This window comes from Arvicola amphibius, chromosome 3, assembly GCF_903992535.2.
Source record: "Arvicola amphibius chromosome 3, mArvAmp1.2, whole genome shotgun sequence".
Lineage (NCBI taxonomy): Eukaryota > Metazoa > Chordata > Mammalia > Rodentia > Cricetidae > Arvicola > Arvicola amphibius.
Window position 1 is genome coordinate 184,407,561 of NC_052049.1, and position 19,663 is coordinate 184,427,223.

The 19,663-nt window shown below is 49.1% G+C and overlaps 1 protein-coding gene across 2 annotated transcripts in view; it reads left to right on the forward strand.

Moving 5' to 3' along the window:
* Window positions 1-3,065: 3,065 nt before the first annotated feature.
* Window positions 3,066-19,663, forward strand: part of Ctdspl (CTD small phosphatase like) — a 117,941-nt gene continuing 101,343 nt past the window's right edge. For both annotated transcript variants that reach the window (XM_038322380.1, XM_038322381.1), the window contains exon 1: window positions 3,066-3,164. In XM_038322380.1, the coding sequence (XP_038178308.1) occupies window positions 3,086-3,164 (79 nt within the window). In that variant the 5' untranslated portion in view covers window positions 3,066-3,085. The remainder of the gene's footprint in view (window positions 3,165-19,663) is intronic.

A 19,663-nucleotide genomic window follows, 5' to 3' on the forward strand; every position in this document is an offset into this window, starting at 1 on the left:
AACCACTGAATCACCTCTCCATCCCTGCCTCCATCATTTTAAACATGTGGTTCAATTTGGATTTTATACCTACATAAAAATCTTGTCCGCAATGGCAAGGAGAAATGGAGGAAAGTAAAGACTGGTTTAAGGGTGGGATGGGACGATGGGTAATGCTTTTCTTTGATTTCTGTTAATAAATTGAATTCTTAAATGAACTGACGATGGGAGAGAAAAAGGACTCGGAAGAGTTCTTCCTCCCCTGATGCGGGATTTGTGCTGCTCCCAGCCATGATCAGGAAGCTACTTATGGGCAGGGGCAGTGGTCATAGATGAATTGCTATTCAAAGTGCCCAAAATAGGCAACTGTGCGTGCTCAGCCATTCATGGGCCATCTCCATCACCCACCCACCCCCACACCCCCGCACCAAGGCTCAGGGAACGCGTGGAAAAGGAGGCAGAGTGTGAAAGCAGGATAGGGGAGAGAGCTCTGATGTTTCCCTCTTTCACAAGTTAGCCCAGGGCAGCTGTGGGTGTCTGCAAGGCCAGGCAAGAATTCCAGCAATGAGTAGGGAGGGGCCGGGGGCCCACAGCACCTAGGAGCTCTGGGCAGTTGATGGCTGCCGGCGCCGTAAGAGTCGGTTTTCTTGAGACGTGTAGCCACCGGTGAGTTCCCCACGCCTCAGTGGCTGATCCCACAACCATGTGTTCAGACTAACAATAATCAGGGCAAATAATTATAAAGGACACGAAACTGGATGGGGGATGGAACGGGCTGCTGCGGGGAGCTGTGGGATGAAATGATCAAGATATAGTGTATACATATGTGAAATATTCAAAGAATAAATTTAAAAAGAAAGGAAGGGTGAATGGGTGAAGATGGTGGGGTGGGGTTTGAGGGACTTGCAGGTGATTTCAGACCCGGAGAATGGTAGAGGATGCCCGTAAGGAAAGAATTGTTACTGCCAGGTCCCCCTTCCCTCCCCCGCCCCGCCAAAATCACTGCTACAGAAAAAGCTAAGCAGGAATCTCCACACGTGTGAAAATCGCTTCCGGTGGCCCTTGATGTACCAATCCAGGGCTTAAACACATGCCCAGGTGAGCCCAGATACAAGGTGGGACAGGCGTTAGACTGAGAAGGCAAGTCCTGGGCGCTACCTGGCTTTAATGAGTCTGCTTCTGCGAGGGTTAGCGAGGTCGTGCCGGGGGCGGAGGGCGCCACACGCTAAGGCTCGCCTTCCTCATCAAAAGGACCCTTCGCGCTTCATGGCTTGGCTGCCCCTAATACTCATCGGAGTCCCTAAGGTGCTTTGAGAGAAGAGCAGTCCTGGGCGAGCGGCTCCAAGGGCACCTGGACGCCTTCTTCATGCACAGTCCCAGGATGTCACTTGCTTGGGTGTGGGAACAAAACGCTGACTTCTGGATCGGCAGCTCGTCCGCAGACAGGCAGGCCTTCCTCGAGCTCCGGGTGCAGAAGTCCTGCCCCTGGGCAGTTTCCCACAGTGGGATTCTCCCGACACCACTCGCTCACACCCTACCAGAAGCGCTTCTGGAAGGTTCTTTCCAACTTTGCGGATGCTCGCCGGTGAACACACGGCTTGCCTACTGCCGGGATCCCACCCGCGTGGAAAAGTAAGCTAGTTCCACCGGACCTCCCCTCTTGAAAGCCACCGCGGGGTGGGGGGGAGGCAAGTGCGCGCGCAAGCGGGAGAGGGGGCGGAGCCAGATTGTCTTCTCCAGCCCGCCCATACGTCACGAGGCTCGGCCCCGCCCAGGCAGCGGTGATTGGTAAGCAGGGCGCGCGAGCGCCCGAGGCCCGCCCTCCCCGCAGCGGTGCACCGCCCACCGGTTGACAGGGATGCAAGTCTGGCCTGCAAGTTGGAACAAGAAGATGAGGGCGCCCAAAGGCTCAGCCCCTCCAAAACTGGTGGCTGTTACCCCGGACCTGGCAGCAGCCAGACGCCCCAAGTTCTTGAGTTCTAGCCCAACTCCGCTCCCGCAGGCCACATTCCACCCTCAGCCACCCACATCCTCCTTTCAGTCCCCAGAGACACCCACAGCCCCACGTGCCAGGAGGTCTAGCTTCGAGGACGCACTGTTCCGCACAGCGACTCTCATCCCTATTGCTTCTGCGGACTGCACAGTGCGAACCGGGTCTGCGGACTCCCCACGCACCACTCACCGGCTCCTCACTCCCGGCCCAGCATCCCCTCCTCCTGGCCGCACACCCTAGCTCTGCATCACCCCAACTCTGTGCTCGAACCCTTCCGCAGCCCCGCTCCCCTGCGGAACCCTCCGTTCCCAGTTCGAGCGTCAGGACGTCCCTCACCCGGAACCCACTAGCGATTGAAAACGTCTCCCACGGCGTCTGGCCTCCGGGTGAATAAACCTCCCTGGGCCTCAGCCGGCGATCCCGCTGCACCAGGGCCTCCACCGCGCGCGCCCCGCTCATCCATTCCACGCTCCGTGGCCCACACCCCATCGCTGAGCCTGCTCCTTCCCCCGGGCTCCCCTGCACCCTCCCACCTACCCCGACGCCCCTCGTGCCCCGCGCGGACGCCGCAGCCCTCGGCCACAAACCACACCCCGCGCACTGGGCCCCCGAGTCGGCCCTGCACCCCTCTCCCGGGCGGGCGGGCGGGCAGCGCCGGCGGCGGTGGAGGCTAGTCCTCGGGCCGGGACACACCCACCCGCCCGCCCTCCCCGCTTTCCTCCCTCCCTCCTGCGCTCCCTCTCTCCCGCCCTCCCGCCCTAGCACAGCGCTCGCTCCTTCCCTCCGTCTCCCGCTCGCGCTTCCCGCGGCGCCGGGCCTCCCGCTCCGCCTCCCCGAGCGCGGCTCTCCCGGGCGCGGCTCCGGGGTTCATGCTGACGAGGCGGCGGCCGCTCCAGCCCAGCGGCGGCGGCGGCGGCGGCGGCGGGAGCTGGGGCGCGGGCCCCGGCCTCCTCTCTTGGAGCGCGGGGCCGGGCGGCGGGCGCGCCCCGGCGGCGGCGGCGAGCGCCCCACCGCGCCGCGCCCCTGCGCGCCCCCTGCGCCGCGCCCCCGCGCGCCCCCCGCGCCTAGCTTGCGGGGGGCCGGGCCTGCGGGCGGCCGGCGCTGCGCGCACCCATGGACGGTCCGGCCATCATCACCCAGGTGACCAACCCCAAGGAGGACGAGGCCCGATCGCCCTGCGCGGGCGAAAAAGGTGAGGAGGGGCAGGGGCAGCTGCCGCGAGGGGCGTGAGTGCACCCCGCGTCGCCGGAGTTATTGGTGTGCGTCCGCACGGGCGTGGGGGAGGGGTACACCGAGCCGGGAAGGTGCGTGGGTGTGGGGTGCGCCTGGAGCAGAGGGAGGCTGCGAGGGTGCGTGTACCAGCTAAGCTCGTGTGAGTGTGCATGAGCGCCCGAGAAGTTGGGATCGGGTGTGTGCACACTGCACAGAGCTGTTTTAAGTGTGCATGTGGTGCGTGTGACAGGTTGTGGGTGCACCTACGTGTGCGCGCAGGCCAGCTGGAAGATTGTAAGGGCGTGTGTGCTTCTAACAGATTGTGTGTTGCTGACAGGCTGTGTGGAGTTTGTGGTCTTATGTGGAGGTCTGTATGCATCTGAGAGGTGACCGAGTGTGTGCAGAGCCGGAGCCTGGGGACGGTGGATGAGTATGTTCACTCCTGATGGAGTTGGTGTGCGTGTGATCGTATGCCTACACTACCCGACTGGCAGAACGAATGCACTGTGTCTCTCTACTGTAAGTGTGTGTGTGTGTGTGTGTGTGTGTGTGTGTATCCGCCGCCCTGACCAAGAAACTGTGGGTACAGGAGTGCACACATGCTTGTGCACAGCACAGTGAGGCCATGTCTTGAGAATAGTTGGTTGTGCAAGTGGAAGAGGAGCTGTGCTGACCCCACAGCATCACATACGTACAGGCACACGCGCACACTTCCTTCCTAGCTCTTGTCTCAGAGTGTGAGGAACTCCAAGGCCTCTGGTGATTAGGGTGGGGGTGGGGGCTCTAAGCAACACTCTGTTAGAGCTTTGGGGAACTGGTCAGGGACCCAGCCGGCAATGCAATGTTGCTCCTGGTTTGTTTGGGGGCATATTCTGGCCCCAGTCTTTTTCTCTGTTTACTTTTTTTGCTCTCTTTCTTGGTCTGTTGACCCCTGGGAACTGCCTGGAGTCACTGTGTGTCCTGCAGGTTGGACAGACTGTTTTGAAGAGCTGACCAATCTGGCTTGGTTTGTTCTAGCGACTAACTCTTGCTTCACTGTCCTTCTGGCATGTGCAGGACAAACACCCTGTCCCCCTCCCCAAGGACCTGCTTGCCCCCTCCAGCCTGTGTGCCTGTGCAGTGAACAGGGACTGCAGCCCTCCTGGGAAATAGGATGAGGATGGAGGAACAGTCCAGCACTTACCCCCAAGTAGGATCCCCGGACAAGCCAGGAGAATACAGAGACTCTCCAGAGGTCCCCTTGGGTGGGGATTTGCCATCCATTTCACCCCGTACACTGTAAACACTGCCTGCATCTACAGACTGGTTTTCTAAATGTAAAACAGAGAATTCAAACTCCCCAGAAGCCTTTCGTGCCCTATAAAGGTTTTGAAAACCCTGCAAGAGGGTTTGGAGTGAATTCCACGCCTGCCTGGGGCCTATGTGGATAGCCCCTCTGGAGTCTAGCCTTCCCACCGTAGGAGCTGGAGTTTTGGGGACCCTGGCTGGGGATGTCCCCTTGGGGAGGGTCTCTGAGCTTGGTGAACCCAGTGGTCCTCTCTACTGTGGACTTGTAGCAAGAGCTGTGGCAGGCAGCTAGGGGATACTTGCCAGGACCCGGGCCCTCTTGCCGCTCCAGCCTCTGAGCTGCAGTTTTGCAAACTCCCTCGTCCTCTGCCGGCTCAGGTTTCTGAAGCAGAGTCAGTCTATAGAAAAGCCAGACCTTGTAGCGTTCCTGGAGTTGCTTGCCTCGTTGGGCTTGTTGACATTGCTTTTCTGGACCGGCCTTTCATATCGTTAACAGTCTATTTTGTTTCAGTGTCAGCCTGGTTACTTGTTAACTGATTAGGGGAATTCCAGGCCTGCTGTCCTAGGGTGGGGTGCCTGGCTAGTAAAAGCCTTAAAATACCACTAACATGAGTTTTTTACTCCAAAAAGTTGATATAATTTTGATTATATGTGGTATAACAAAATACTTGAGAATCATTGTTTTATCTATTTATTTTTAAAAATATTTTTGGCTTGGTTGGGGCCTGGCAGTGTTGGAACACGCCTTTAATCCTAGCACTTGGGAGGCAGAGGCAGGATGATCTATGTAAGTTCAAGGCCAGCCTGGTCTACAGATCAAGTTCCAGGACAGCCAAGGCTATATAGAGAAATTGGGGGGGGGGGGGGGAATTCGGCTTGTGCCTTGAGAGTCCCACAGGTATTCAGCTTATCCTGATCATATCCACCCCCAGTTCCCCTTAGCCCCCTCCAACACACGCTCCTCCCACCTTCATGTCTATTCCTGAGAATCAGATTTGAAACAGATTCTTTAGAAGAACAAACCACCAAACGGGTTCAGCAGTGTTTCCAGATTAAGTACGCTGGTATCTTTAGATAGGCAGAACATATTTTATATAATTTAAATGAAGACAGACAGTCATTTTGTCATTAAATATTGGACCTGCAGTGTTTGGAAGTGTTTGTGGTATGAAATTGATTGATGGTTTTTTAAAAAATGTTTGCTTCCATTATTTATTCTGTCAAATAGGCATGACAGAGACCAAGCACTCTTGGGTTTGATGGGAGGGATGAAAGAAGCCGTATATTGAGGACTCTGCCCTGTGTGCCAGTGTGCCACTGCTCCACAGCCTTTGTCTCAGTGTCAAAGACACTGAAAAGAAGCTGGATGTGCTGGCAGCAAGTTGAATTACTTCTTGACATAGTACGTGTCACCTTAGCCTGTCTCTCTGGGCTGTTCCTCCCCGTTGTATGTGTGAGGCTCCGAGGAACCGTGACCCCCGACAGGCTAACTGTCCCCACTTTGCTGTCACATAGCACCCAGAAAAGTAGTCAAGAGGTAGGAATGAGAAAGCCATGGGAGAAGAAAACCAAATGACAAGTGTGTTTGTGCACGACCATTCCCAGGTCATCTTGTTAAACACTTAGGTGACTTCCAGGGTTCAAAGCTGACATGTTTTGGGAGAAAATTTAAAAAAAAAAATAGCACAGGTTTTACTTGTCGTTAGCATTTATTTATTTGTATTTCATTTCTGTGGGTGTTTTGCCTGCATATATGTCCATATGCCATGTGTGTGCCTGCTACCTGTGGAGGCCAGAAGAAGGTGGTGTTTGATCCCCAGGAACTGGGGGTAAGGATGGTTGTTGTGAGTCACCATGTAGGTGCTGGAACTGAACCCTCTGAAGGAGCAGCCAGTGCTCTTAACCAGCCCCAGGGGTGCAGGCATTTTCAAGAGTAATTTAATACTTAAAGCGTAAGGAATGCTTTTGGCTGCAAGTAACAGAAAACCAGGCTTCCGGCAGCCTAAGCCAGCTCCTCCTTAATGACAAGTGACTCCTGTGGCCCTCGGCAAGCCGCTCTGATGTTAGAGCCAGCATCACAGTGAATCTCGTGGCTCCCCCACCCCCACGTCGCATCCTGGCTGCAGCCCAGTACTCACTGAAGTGTCATCCTCAAGGCAGGAAAGTGGACAGAGCCACTCATGTTTATCCCTCTTACCTGGAAAGCCGACCATTCCCAGGGGCTGCTCAGTAAACTTTTGTTCATGTTTAATTGGCCAGAACTGGATCACGTACCCTCCCTTAGCCTCAAACAAAATCAAGGAAATTGTCTAGCCCACGTAGGGAAAAGAGAAGACCATAATAGAGGGGACCAGTGTCTCTGTGTCTCTGTCACAGAGGTATTACCTCCTCTGCACTCAGAGACACAGCGCGATGATGTCACTGCTGACGGCATGGCTTGCTATAGCAACATTCCCAGCCATCCTGTGTCAACAGGTGAGTAAGGCTGGACTGTGGGCCCTCAGTCCTGCAGAAACAATGCTCCCAGGCCATCGGACCAGACAAGTTCAGTTACATCTGAACATATAGACATGTGACTTTCTGAGACATTCCAAAGTGAGAAATCTCAAGAATGACATAACAGTGTGATCCTATCTTGTTTTTTTTTTAAATCAAATACACAAAACTGAACAAATGTCTAGGAATGCACATACAAAAATGAGACAAATGTACAGAGATGATTCCCTTGGGGCAAAGGCTGAGTGGCAAGTGAGGCAACTTTGGCTCTTTGTTTAAAAATTGATGAAAATGTGCTTTTGTTTTATGGATGAATTTTTTTTAAACCAAGAAAGGACATTTCCCCTAGCTCTTTGGAAAGAAATAATTTGAAAGAATTATACAATAACAAAACAAAACCCAAAGAAACCTCGATTAATATGCAGAAATACCCAGAACATTTCAATGCTAGCTAAACAGCTGATTGTTTGTGAGCTAATAGGCTTGCTAGAGGTTACCACAGGCTGGTGTATTTGTGCAGCTATTCGGGCCCAGAGTCTTGTGTCTGCTTCTCATAAATGTTTGTGACCCTTAGTCTTTTATTAAATATCATTCTAAACTTTTAAATTTTTATTTCATGTGTATGGTGTTTTACCTACATGCATGTATGTGTACCCTTTGCGTACAGAGGCCAGAAGAGGGAGTCAGACCAAGGCTGGAGTTACACACAGTTGTACATTGTCATGTGGGTGCTGGGACTTGAACCCGATTCTCTGAAAGAGCAGTTTTTAGTCATAACTGAGAGTGTCCAACCTTGGAGGTACTGACAGAATTACAACTAAGAGAAGGTTCTTCTAAGCTATGATCATTTCACAGACAGGATAGGCTGAAGGGAGGTTCACACTAACACTTTGTCGAGGGGTGTGTGAGACAAGGTCTCATGAAGTTCAGGCTGCCCAGGAATTTTCTGTGTAGCCTTCAGTTAGCCTGTACCTCCTAAATGCTGGGGTTGCAGTCCTGTGCCAGTGTACCCAGTTAATTCAGTTTTTAGAAGTAAACATTTTGTCACGGTTGCTGCTGTTGTTGTTGAGACAGGTTTCCCATGTAGCCCTGTCTGTGTAGATCAGGCTGGCCACAAGCTCAGCAATCCCCTGCCTCTGTGTCCCAGTGCTGGGATTAAAGGTGTGCACCCTGCACCAGACTTAAGTTCCCCATGCCCAGCTTACACTTTTATTTAGGCATAACTGTAGATTATATGTTGTTACAAGAAATCACACAGAGCCAGGTGTAGTGTACCCTCTATACTTGGAACTCCTGAGACCCAGATCACAGATTCCAGGCTAACCTGTGACAAGACCCTTCGAAGAGGAAAGAAGGGGAGGGGTCACAGAGATCCTCTGTCTCCTCTGCCCTGATCCCCTCAGTGTTAATATTTTCAAGACTTTGAATGGCTTCCCAGCCAGGATGTTGAGAATGGCCTTATCGAGGCAGAAGTTACATTACCAGGAGACAGCCTTTTCCCTCCATCCCTGCACACTGGCAACCCCTACTCTGTTTTCTCTTTCCAAAGTTTTGCCATTTCAGAAATGTTGGCTCGGTGCGGTCAGACAAAATGTGGTCTTTTCAGTTTGCTCTTTCCCCCCAGTGTGATTCTCCACGGAGTCATTCGGTGGTTGTTCATGCTAACATTTGGGCTTTTCTTTTTCCTTGCTGTGTATTATTCTGCGGTGTGAGCAGCCTGCAGTCTGGTTGTCCTTCCTCTGAAGATAATCTGGGTTATTTCTACAATAGGGGTATTTTGATTAAAATTACTGTATACACGTATTAACATTTTACTTGGGTCATGCGACGACCACATGTTTATTCATGGTTTTTTATTTAAACTAAACTACTGTTTCCTTGAGTAAACACACCATTTTGCTTTCTTAATAGCAAGTAGAAGGCATCTGTTTCTCTAAAGCCTCTCGAGTATTTCATGTCATTTTTAAAAATTATTTTATTACATGTATGTATATGGTATGTCCTGTGCTGTCACAACTGCCTCATTCCCTGGAGACAGGGTCTCTCGCTGAACCAGCCTAGTGACCAAGTCCCTACTACCCTTGTGGCTCTGTTGCACACAGCATTGGGGTTTCAGACTTGTGCAGCCACATCTGGCTTTTTAAGCGGGTGCTTGGGTTTTGAGCTTGATCCTCATACTTGTACAGAAAGTACTTTTCCCCACCAAGCCATCTCCCTAGCCCCAGCCATCACATTCCTAAAGGCAGGGAGTGGCCACGAATTGTATTTAAGATTGAATGATGCGGGCTCAGAAACAGTGGAGTAAGACACAGAACTCAGAAACAGACCCACACAACAGATTTTAAACAAGCTCAGGTGAAGAACAGGGTCCGTGAAGATGGCTCAACTGTTCAGAATAACTCCCCAAGCGTGAGAGTCTGTCAGTCACGTAAAAAATCCGGGCATGGGTTGACTCGCATCAGGGTTGTGTGATTCTCAGTAATGTGGGATGTCCGTCTGTATATGTGTTGCTCTTATTGGTTAATGAATAAAGCTGCTTTGGCCTATGGCGGGGCAGAATATAGCCAGGCTGGGAGCAATATGGAAAGAGAGTAGGTGGAGTCAAAAAGAGAGGCCATGTAGGTGCTGAAGGAGAAGGATGTGTCAGAACCTTACCTGGTTAGAAATGGGTTAATTTAAGATGTAAGAGTTAGTTAATAAGAAGCCTGAGCTAATAGGCCAAACAGTGTTGTAATTAATATAGCTTCTGTGTGATTATTTGGGTCTGGGAGGCCAGGAAACCGAGCAGTCTCTGTCTACATTTTAGTAAGCAAATCTTATTAATGTTGCACTGTGCACTCTTCTTAAAGCACTTAGAAGTTTGGATGTGGATGTTCATGTGTTCCGTGTTAGCATGAAGACATATAGTTGCAGTTGTATACTTATCCTGTGTCCTTGTCGTTGAGCTCACTGATTTGCTGTGAGCCTTTCTGTGGATTCCTGCAAGTTTTGATGTAAGCTATCTTGTCAAATAAGAATATTTGTTTTTCTTCGTTGGGGCTGTTTGTCTTTTATTTATTTTTCTTGCTTTATCACACTGACGAGAACGTGGAACAGTAAATTAAGTTACTGGTGAGGATGGATGGATGTCTTTGCTTGCTCCTATCTTGGTTACTTTCCTGTTGTGGTAAAACCATGAGCGAAGCAACTCACAGAAGAAAGGGTTTATTTGGGCTTAATGGTTCCAGCGGGATAAGAGTCCCTCATGGTGGGGGACAGACAGCAGCAAGCAGCAGGCTTGACGGAGGACTAGAAAGCTGAGAGCTCACATCTTCAGCCACGTGAAGGGAGAGAGCCGACCGGAAATAGGCGAATGACTTTATATGTCAAAACCCACTACCAGTCATGTACTTTCTTCCAGCCAGGCTTTACCATCCAAACCCTCCCCAAACAGCTTCACCATCTAGGGCCGAAGTGTTCAAATGCCTGAGACTGTCGGGACGCTTCCTCTCTAAACCAGGACAGCTCCCAGCTCCCAGAACCAACAGTTTCTACAGTAGCTACAGTGTCAGTCGTCAGAGTTTGTTTGCTTGTTTTGAGACAGGGTTTCTCTTTGTAGCCCTGGCTGTCCTAGAACTTGCTCTGTAGACCAGGCTGGCCTCAAACTCACAGAGGTTCCTGATTTAATCCTGAGTACCAGAACTAAAGGCGTGAGCCACTACCGCCTATTCCAGTTGTTAATTTTTAACTCATTGGGTTGGTGAAGTTCTCTCTGTCCTGGGTTTTCTGAGTTTTGATATTGAAATTTTCCATAGGCTTTGCCTGCATGAGTGAGGACAGTCATTGCTAATTGATGACAGAGCACGTTGACTTTCGACTAAAAACCCAGCCTGATCTCCTTGAATAAACTGCTTCTCTTGCGTACCTCTTTTCCAAGCCTTGATAAACTATCTGTGGCCCTGTCTAGAGTTTCACTTATTTCTATTCTCTTAAGTCGACTCTTCCTGACATCAGCCCCATGAAATACGTCAGGAGCTCTCTGTCCTATGTTCTGGAACCAACTGTGTGGAATTAGCATGTTTATTTTCCACCGAAATCATCTGGGCCTGGAAATTTCTTTGGGGCAGTTTTTAAATCTCCATATTCAATTGTTTTTCAGTAGTTGCAGAGCTGTTTAAATAATCTCTTCCATACGGGAAGACTTGCGATAGAGTGGGTTGCTTGAGGTTCCATACATTTCATTTCTGCTGACAAATGTCTGTGCATCGGGCCTTCGTAGTTCTAATTCCCTTGCCATCTTGCTGATGTGAACAGAACGAATAGCAATGAGGGCAGTGGTCACTTGTGACCCCGTATTATTGTTTTCTGTCAGTCTTGTTAGGGGTATCTCAGTTTCCTTAGACTTTGTTCATGTTTTTTTTCTGCTTCTCTATTTTCTTGTGTTCAGTTTTCTCATTTCTTTCTGCTGCTTGGTTTGATTTGGGTTGGAGAGAAGTTCTGAGACCCAGGTGCCCTTTGGCCTTCCTGGTAAATGCGTTTAGAGCCGCGCACGTCTAAGCACTGCTGTAGCAATCCCCACGCATTTTGACATTTCCACTTTCATTCAGTTCCCTGCGATTGTTAAGTGAACTTTAATGTTCAGAAGAGCACCGGGCTCACGGTCAAATTGAGCAGAAAGCTCGACACAGCCCCCAGCGCCAAGTGTGGGGCATCCTCCCCCACGGTCAGCATCCAGAGCTGAGCTGTGATTAAAGTTTTATGACCCTGCGTCTGCTCATCATTATCGCCCGGCACAAGAAGTACACATTAGGGCTCACTGTCGCCATTGTCCGCTTTATGAGTTTAGATAAAGATGCAGTGATATGTGTCCACCGTTACAGCGTCTAGCAGGATGATTTCACAGCCCTAAAAAACTTCTGTGTTCACCCATCCTTCCCAACCCCCAGCCTCTGGCAACTGCTGATCTTTTCTAGTGTGTCCATAGGTTTGCCACCTCCTCCTCCTCCTCCTGCTGCTGCTGCTGCTGCTACTACTGCTGCTGCTGGTGATGGTGGTGCTTCTTCTTCTTCTTCTTCTTCTTCTTCTTCTTCTTCTTCTTCTTCTTCTTCTTCTTCTTCTTCTTTCTCTTCCTCTTCCTTTCCTCCTTTTTTGTGGTTTTTTTTTGTGTTTGTGTGTGCGGTTTTTTTTGAGACAGGGTTTCTCTATATAACAGCCCTGGCTGTCCTGTAACTAGCTGTAGTAGACCAGGCTAGGGATACACCAACCCACAGAGGAATTATTTTTTAAAGATTTACTTTATTTGTAATTCATTCTCTCTCTCTCTCTCTCTCTCTCTCTCTCTCTCTCTCTCTCTCTCTCTCTCTCTCTCTCTCTCTCTCTCTCTTCCTCTGTGTGTGTGTGTGTGTGTGTGTGTGTGTGTGTGCATGCGTGCACATGTGTATAGGTGTACATGTGCGCAGATGAATATAAGGACCAGAAGGCAGCATCAGGTGTCTTTCTTCAGGAGCTGTTCCCTTTGTTTTTTGAGACAGGGTCTGTTATTGGCCTGGAGCTCACCAATTAGGCTAGTCAATGGCCACTGAATCCTAGGAATCTGCCCCTTTCTGCCTGTCCAGTGCTGGGCATACAAGTGTGTGACACCATGTTCTGCCCTTCAATCTGGGTTCTGATGATCAGCTCAGGTCTTTGTGCCTCACAGTGTATGGCACCGTGCCCTGCTCTTTCATCTGGGTTCTGATGCTGGAACTCAGATCTTCATGCCTGCTCTTTAATCTGGGTTCTGACAATCAACTCAGGTCTTCGTGCCTCACAGTGCGTGGCACCGTGCCCTGCCCTTTAATCTGGGTCAGCTCAGGTCTTCATGTCTGCACGGCCAACACTTTCCGACAATGCTCCCTCCCCCAGCCCCGCAGATCCTCTTGTTTTTGGTATTGAGTAACGATGTGCTCTGTAGATATGCGACAGTTTAGTCATAGTTCACTCCTGGAGGGACAGCAAGGTCACTCTGAGCAACTGTGTCCATGTCTTTGGTAGAGACGAGTTTTCAATTCATTTGGGTCAAAACCCATATGAGCTTGGTGTGCTAAGCATATTGGGTTTAATTGTAAAGGAAACAGCTGTGCTGTTTTCCAAAGAGGCTGTATGATCATTAGTTTTCATTAGTTTAATTATGATGCATCTTGGCATAGATTTCTTTGATTTGTTTATTGCCAGTTCATTTTGCTTCTTGGGGTTATGTCTCTGGCCAAATTTGGGGAGTTTTCAGCCATTATTCCCCTGAGTCCTTTTCAGCCCTACCCGTTCTTATCCCCTGAGATGCCAGTGACACCATTTTTTTTTAAAAAATTAAAACTCAGTTATTTTTATTTTATGTGTATGGATGTTTTGCCTGTATGTGTGTGTGTGTGTGTGTATGCGTGTATGCATGCATCACAAGTGTATCTGGTACCTGTGGGGGCCAGAGGGCACAGGACCCTCTGGAACTGGAGGTGTAGAGTATTGTGGGCCACTATGTGGCTGCTGGAAAAGGAACCTGGGTCCTCTGTGAGAGCAGCCGTTTTAAGTACTGAGCCGCCTCTCCAACCTCCACGGTCCCTTTTGTTACTGTAGTCCTGAAGGTTAGTCAATGCTGTTCTAGTGACTTTTTCCCTTTCAATCCCCTCTTGTTCAAACTGGGTAGTTTCTGGTTCTCTCCCTTCGAGCTCTGCTGTAGAAGCTACTCACTGGGATGTTTTCCTCACACTTCTTTCATGGGTGTAGCGTGGTGTGTGCACATGGGCACGAGGTGGACACCAGCTGTCTCCACATGTCCTCCACTTACATCCTGAGGCAGGGTCTCTCACTTGAACCCACAGCTCACTAAGTTTTTCTAAATCTAGCTTGCTATCATGCTCCCGGGAGACCCTTCACCCTCTGTGCGCTGGGATCACAAATACATCACCATGCCCACCCAGAGTTTACATGGCGGCTGAGGAATCTGAACCCTGGTCCTCACACTAGTGTGGAAAGTGAGCCATCTCCCAGGCCCCAGCCATGGGCCCTTTCATTCTAAGTTTGTTTCTTCTGTATAATTTGTTCATTGCTGAGGCTTTCTATCCCCTCCCCTCCCTCCATTTGTTTCCAGTGTGCTTCAGTTACTTGTTGGGGCATTTTTGTCATGGCTGCTTTGACGTCTTCCACCATCTCTGTTATCGTGGTATTTCCATCTGCCGATTGCTCTTTTTCGTTCAGTTTGAGATGTCCTGGGTTTGGTATAACAAGGGAATTACAGTCAAAACCTGGAGATCTTCATGTTATGACAAGACTCTGGGTCCTGTTTAAGCCTTCCGTCTTAGTTAGGTTACTCCCACTTGGCTCTAGCCAGAAAGGGGAGCCCTGCCTTGTTCCCATTCTTTCCATTGGCCTCTTCTGACGTCTGCTGGGCAGAGGAGGGAAGTTCAGTGTCCACGTGGTCTTAAATAAGTTACAAGGGACTGGCCTCTTTATCTCGATGGGTGTTGAAAGCCTTGGCGCTTCCCACACCTCCGGTGATACCATCCTAGTGGACAGGGAAGCGTCTTCCTACTGGGTCAGGGTGGGAGGCCCCACTGGTCACGTGGTCGCCACTTACATCTCTGGGCTCATCACCAGCCCTGAACTGTACATGGCCTTCTTTGTCGCCATCAGGGCTAGTGACTTAGCTCACTGCTCCTGATGAGAGTAGAGTTCTTGGTTAGTAGTCCTCAGCTATTTACTGGTATTTAAGGGGCAGGTCCACAAGGGCATGTGTGTGTGTGTACATGCGTGCGTGTGTGTACGTGCGTGTGTGTGTGTGTGTGTGTGTGCGTGCGTGCATGCGTGGTGTTTGATTGCAAAATGGTGATTATTATCTGGAATATTATAGTTTCACCAGATTTTCCTTTCATCTCTGAAATTTTTCTTTCATTCCTTTCATGGCCTCTGGGTTGCAAAGAAAAGCTTTTCTGGGACTCTTATCTGCAGCTGCGCTTTTTGTCTTTCATATGAAACTTCTTGAGCAGTGGGTCTTGGATCCATGAGGCAGAAGGGGTCCCCAGGGAAATCGCCATATTGTTCTTCAGGCCTCATGGTCGCTACCTGATTTGCCTTCTCTCTGCTTTCCAAGATTGGCTTGTTTGTCCCTCATACAAAGTCCAGAGGGTTAACTGTGTTGGGTGGGAAGGAGAGGAAGTGAGCGCATCTACTCTGTCTTCCTGGAAGGCCCTCAATTAATGTTTAATCTCAGCCAAATTAAATACTAATTTATGTAATGGTTTTGACACAGGGTGTCACTCCGTGCCACCAAGTTGGCTGTTCTCACACCTCAGCACTGAGGCGACAGGCACGCATGAGCAGCCAAATTAGATACTTCAAAGACTGGAGTGGGATAAGTTGTCCTTTTGAGGCTCATTGCAAGGGTGGGTGAGATGGCTCAGCGTCTAAAGATGCTGTCCACCCGCCTGACAAGCCGAGTTTGAACCCCAGGACACATACGGTGGAAGGAGAGAACCAGGAAGTTGTCCCTGACCTCCATACGTGTGCTCTGCTGGGCGCCCACCCTGGAAATAAATAAGTGTAAGAAATCTATATATACGTTTTAAAGATTTGTTTATTTTTAATTTATGAGTACAGGTGTTTTGCCTGCATGTATGACTGGGCACCGCTTGCATGCCTGCTGCCTACAGAGGCCAGAAGAGGGTGTCACATCCCTGTCAACTGGAGTTCCAGATGGCTGTGAGCCTGCATATGGCTGCTGGGAATAGAACCAGGGTCCTCTGCAAAAGCAGCCAGTGCTTCCCCTCACTGAGCTATCTCTTCAGTCCCAAATACTTATGCTTTTTTTTAAAAAAAAAAAAAAAAATAAAGCCGGGCGGCGGTGGCTCACGCATTTAATCCCAGCACTCGGGAGGCAGAGGCAGGTGGATCTCTGTGAGTTCGAGACCACCTGGTCTACAAGAACTAGTTCCAGGTCAGGCTCCAAAGCTACAGAGAAACCCTGTCTCGAAAAACCAAAAAAAAAAAAAAATTTATTTCAATATTATGCAAGTGAACATGTAAAAGTCAAATTCTCTTAGTACTTTCAATATCTTAAAAATTCTTAGCTGGTTTAATCCCAGCATTTGGGAGGCAGAGGCAGGTGGATTTCTGTGAGTTCGAGGCCAGCCTGTTCTACAGAGCAGGTTCTAAGTCTGCCAGCGTAAAATAGACACTGTCTATGAAAACAAAAAACAAAACAAAGAGCAAGAAGATAAGAATGGATTAAGTCTAAAGTCAACTATAGACCAGTAGGGCTACCGGGACACCAGTAATTTGACTGGCCTTGAAAGGGTTAATTTATAAGCTTTAGCCTTCACACAAATTAAACTCCAAGTTCCCCCACTTTCCTAATATAAAATGTGTTTTTAAGCTGCTGTTCTGTTTGGTTAGTGAGAATGTTCAGCTTTGTACCTTTAATTTTATTTCTCAGTTAAGGAACTCTCCATTTAATCAAATAGAAATGCCTTTTTGGGGTAAACACAGAATAGTGGGTCTGCATTTAGTGTACGTGGCCATCAGAGAGAGAGAGCTTCCTGGCAGGTGACTGGGAAAGTCTGCTTCTGGCTCAGACTGCCTTGGACGTGGGCCTGTAGTCTCCAGAAACTTGTTTCAGGATGATTTGCCGGAGCACCCCCCTGATAGAGACACCCCGCCCTGTGAAGAAGGACACTAAAAGGAAATCCCACACTAGCTCAGAATCGAGTATAATAAAGGGTTATTTATTTAGGGGTAGACTCACAGATCACAGTCCTCTGCTTGAACAGGGAACAGCAACGGAATTCCGTAGAAGGAAGAGAGAGGGAATGCGCTTAATATCGGCATATATAATATAAGAATCCCCGCCCAAGGGGGGGGGGTAACTTAAAGGCTACTGGAAGTAGAATTTCCTATAGCACCCTGCCACCCCCGCCCTTTGAGACATCAGGATGGGGTTCTCAGAAAAGACCTCACACCGTAGATTTTAATTTTCAGCCAAAGGGCTTTTCCCTTTTTGTCCTGTAGAAGGGACAGGCTGGCAGTGGAGGAAGAGACAGGGTCATGTGAAGGGGGCTGCAGGTCACTAGACCTTCAAGCCGGTAAGTGGCAGAGAATGGGAGAGAACTGGCCACAAGTGCGTCTGCACACATATGTAAACACTGTACATGTAAATATCACTCCACCACTGATCCAGAGGAGATACAGTACACAAGCCAGAGGTGTCTGGAAAGGACGATGGATCCTCTTGGGTAATAGTGAAATTATAACATACACCTTAGAACTTATTTTCCATGTATTACATCCTTACTCATCAGACATTTAAAGTTAAGAGTTGGGCATGGGTGTATGTTGGGGGGGGGCTTTTTAAAATCCCTTTTGTTGGGCTGAGAAGATGGACTCAGTAGAAAAAATCATTTGCTTTATAAACTCGAGGACCAAAGTCCTACTCCCCAGAACCCATGCCACTGCCAAATGGGAGTGGTGACTTGCCTCTAATCCCAGCAATCCAAAGGTGGAGACTGGATCCCAAGAGCAAGCTGTCTGGCCAGACTGCCTGAGAGACCCTGTCTCCATAAGTAAGGTAGAAGCAGTCAAGGATGCTACCAACGTCAGCCTCCACACACGTGCACACACATGTGAGTGTGAGCCTCCCACACACATATACACACACTCTTTTCTCCTTACCTTTAAATACATCTTTCCTCTCCTTTAGTATAAAAAAATGGGAATACATAAGTGATTTGACATGAAGTTAGGTGACTGCTTGTCTTCCCAGCTCCGTGCTAACAACGTACAGCAAAGCAAAGGCTCTGGAGCCCCTGGAAGCTGTAGGTTGCCATGTGGACATTGATATTTGGAATCACAGCAGCAAACATGGATGGTATAATCCTCCTGAACCAGGACCCAATCAAAACCCGTCTTTATGGTGCCTAGGATTACGCAATAGTGCGTGTTGGTTCTGAGGAGCTGTGTCAAATCAAAAACTGAAAGGTTTCTTTGTAATTATAATTTGTATTAAGGCTGTTTGCCAGAATGTTCCCAAATCCTTGTACTGTAGAGCGCTTTAAAAATTGAAGCAAAGTGGCTGAACATTTGATGGCCGGAGCTATTCTTGCTTTTCAAAATTAGTACGTAACCAAAGACCGCATGGCGATGTTCCAGCACCCTGAAGAACAAACTGCTTTACCTTGTCAACATGGCTTGATAAATGTAGCCTCGTAGGGCCAGGAAGAAAGAATATAGTGCTCCAAATTGTACTTTATGTATTCCAGGCCAGATTTGGCTTCCATGCTTGGCTGTTTGTTCTGTGTTGAACTTGCTGAAGCCCAAGACAGAAACCATTGACTCTGAGTCCAAAGACCTCAGTCAAGGCCGAATTTTCTTTCCCCTTCTTCAGGAAATAGAATATATCCACTTTTGTTTACAGTCGTATATTTAATGGCAGTCATCAAGCAGTTCTAAAATCTGTATTGTTGTTAACTTTGTTTAATGTATAAGCACCAGCAACTGGGTGTGTGTGGGGGGGTGGGGGAGTGTATTCATGTATGCATGTGTGCAGGTGTGTTCATGTGTGTGCATATACAGCTGTTTACACGTATGTGCGTATGCAGGTGGAGACCAGAGGTCACCCTAGGTTTGCTTCCTCAGGTCCTTGACACCTTGCTTTTTGAGACAGGGTTTCTTGCTTAGCCTGGCTGTCATTAGTTTAGCCGAACTGGTCAGGTCGCCAGCCCCAGAGAGATCCCTGTCTTCACCTTCCCTCCTCTGAGATGACAAGCTCTGCTGTTGTGCCCAGCTCTTTGTGGGTGGTGGGGATCTCACTCCAGTCCTTGTGCCTCCAGACCCTTACTAACTGAGCTAACCACCTCCCCAGCCTGAGAGTTAGTTTTTCTACTCCATGGGAGGCCCTAGCACTGCCTTAGGACTGACTTCTTCCCTGAGTGATTTCAGGGCTTCTTTTTGTCTTTGAAGCAGGGTCTCCCTGTCTAGCCTAGGCTGGCCTGGAGCTCGCAGTTCTGCTTCAGCCTCCCAAGTATTCAGCCTCCAAGTACAGGCATGTACTTGTCACACTCGATCGCCTTGATTGATCTGACGTTTAATAGATGTGTCAAGGTAAATTTACAGAGAATAAAAATACACATTTACAAAGCTGCGTGAGTCTTGACAAAGACAACCATGAAACCACCGTCTCTATCAAGATAAAATGTTTCCACTGGCCCAAGATATTCTCCCTGGCAGTTCCGTTCTGATTCCAAGCCAGTGACAGTCCCAGTTGATAGGCTGCTTATCTGCCTTTGATATTGTCATTTCTTTTGAGTGGCTAATGGCGTCTTATCAAGCTGGGCCTTTTGGTATTTTGTTTTTATTGGCTCTGGAGACCGAACCCAAGGCTTCGAGCTTGTTAAGCACACATTGCTGTCCCAAGCCTGACATCCCGATGATGATGCCGAGAATCTTACTTTAATTTTAAAATTTTCAACTAGGTTGTTGGATTTCTTATCATTGATGTCTTTTAAATATAAATTGAGATTCATGTACTTTGTTATCTATGTGTTTTGCGAATGTTTTCTCCCAGAGAATGCAGCGCTGGAGAATAATCCAGGCCCTTGTACTTCACATGCTAACCCCCCAATCCTACCTCCGCCAGCCCAGCCAAGTCTTTCCTTTCTCCCATGGGAGTACATGTGGTTAAAGAAACACACACAC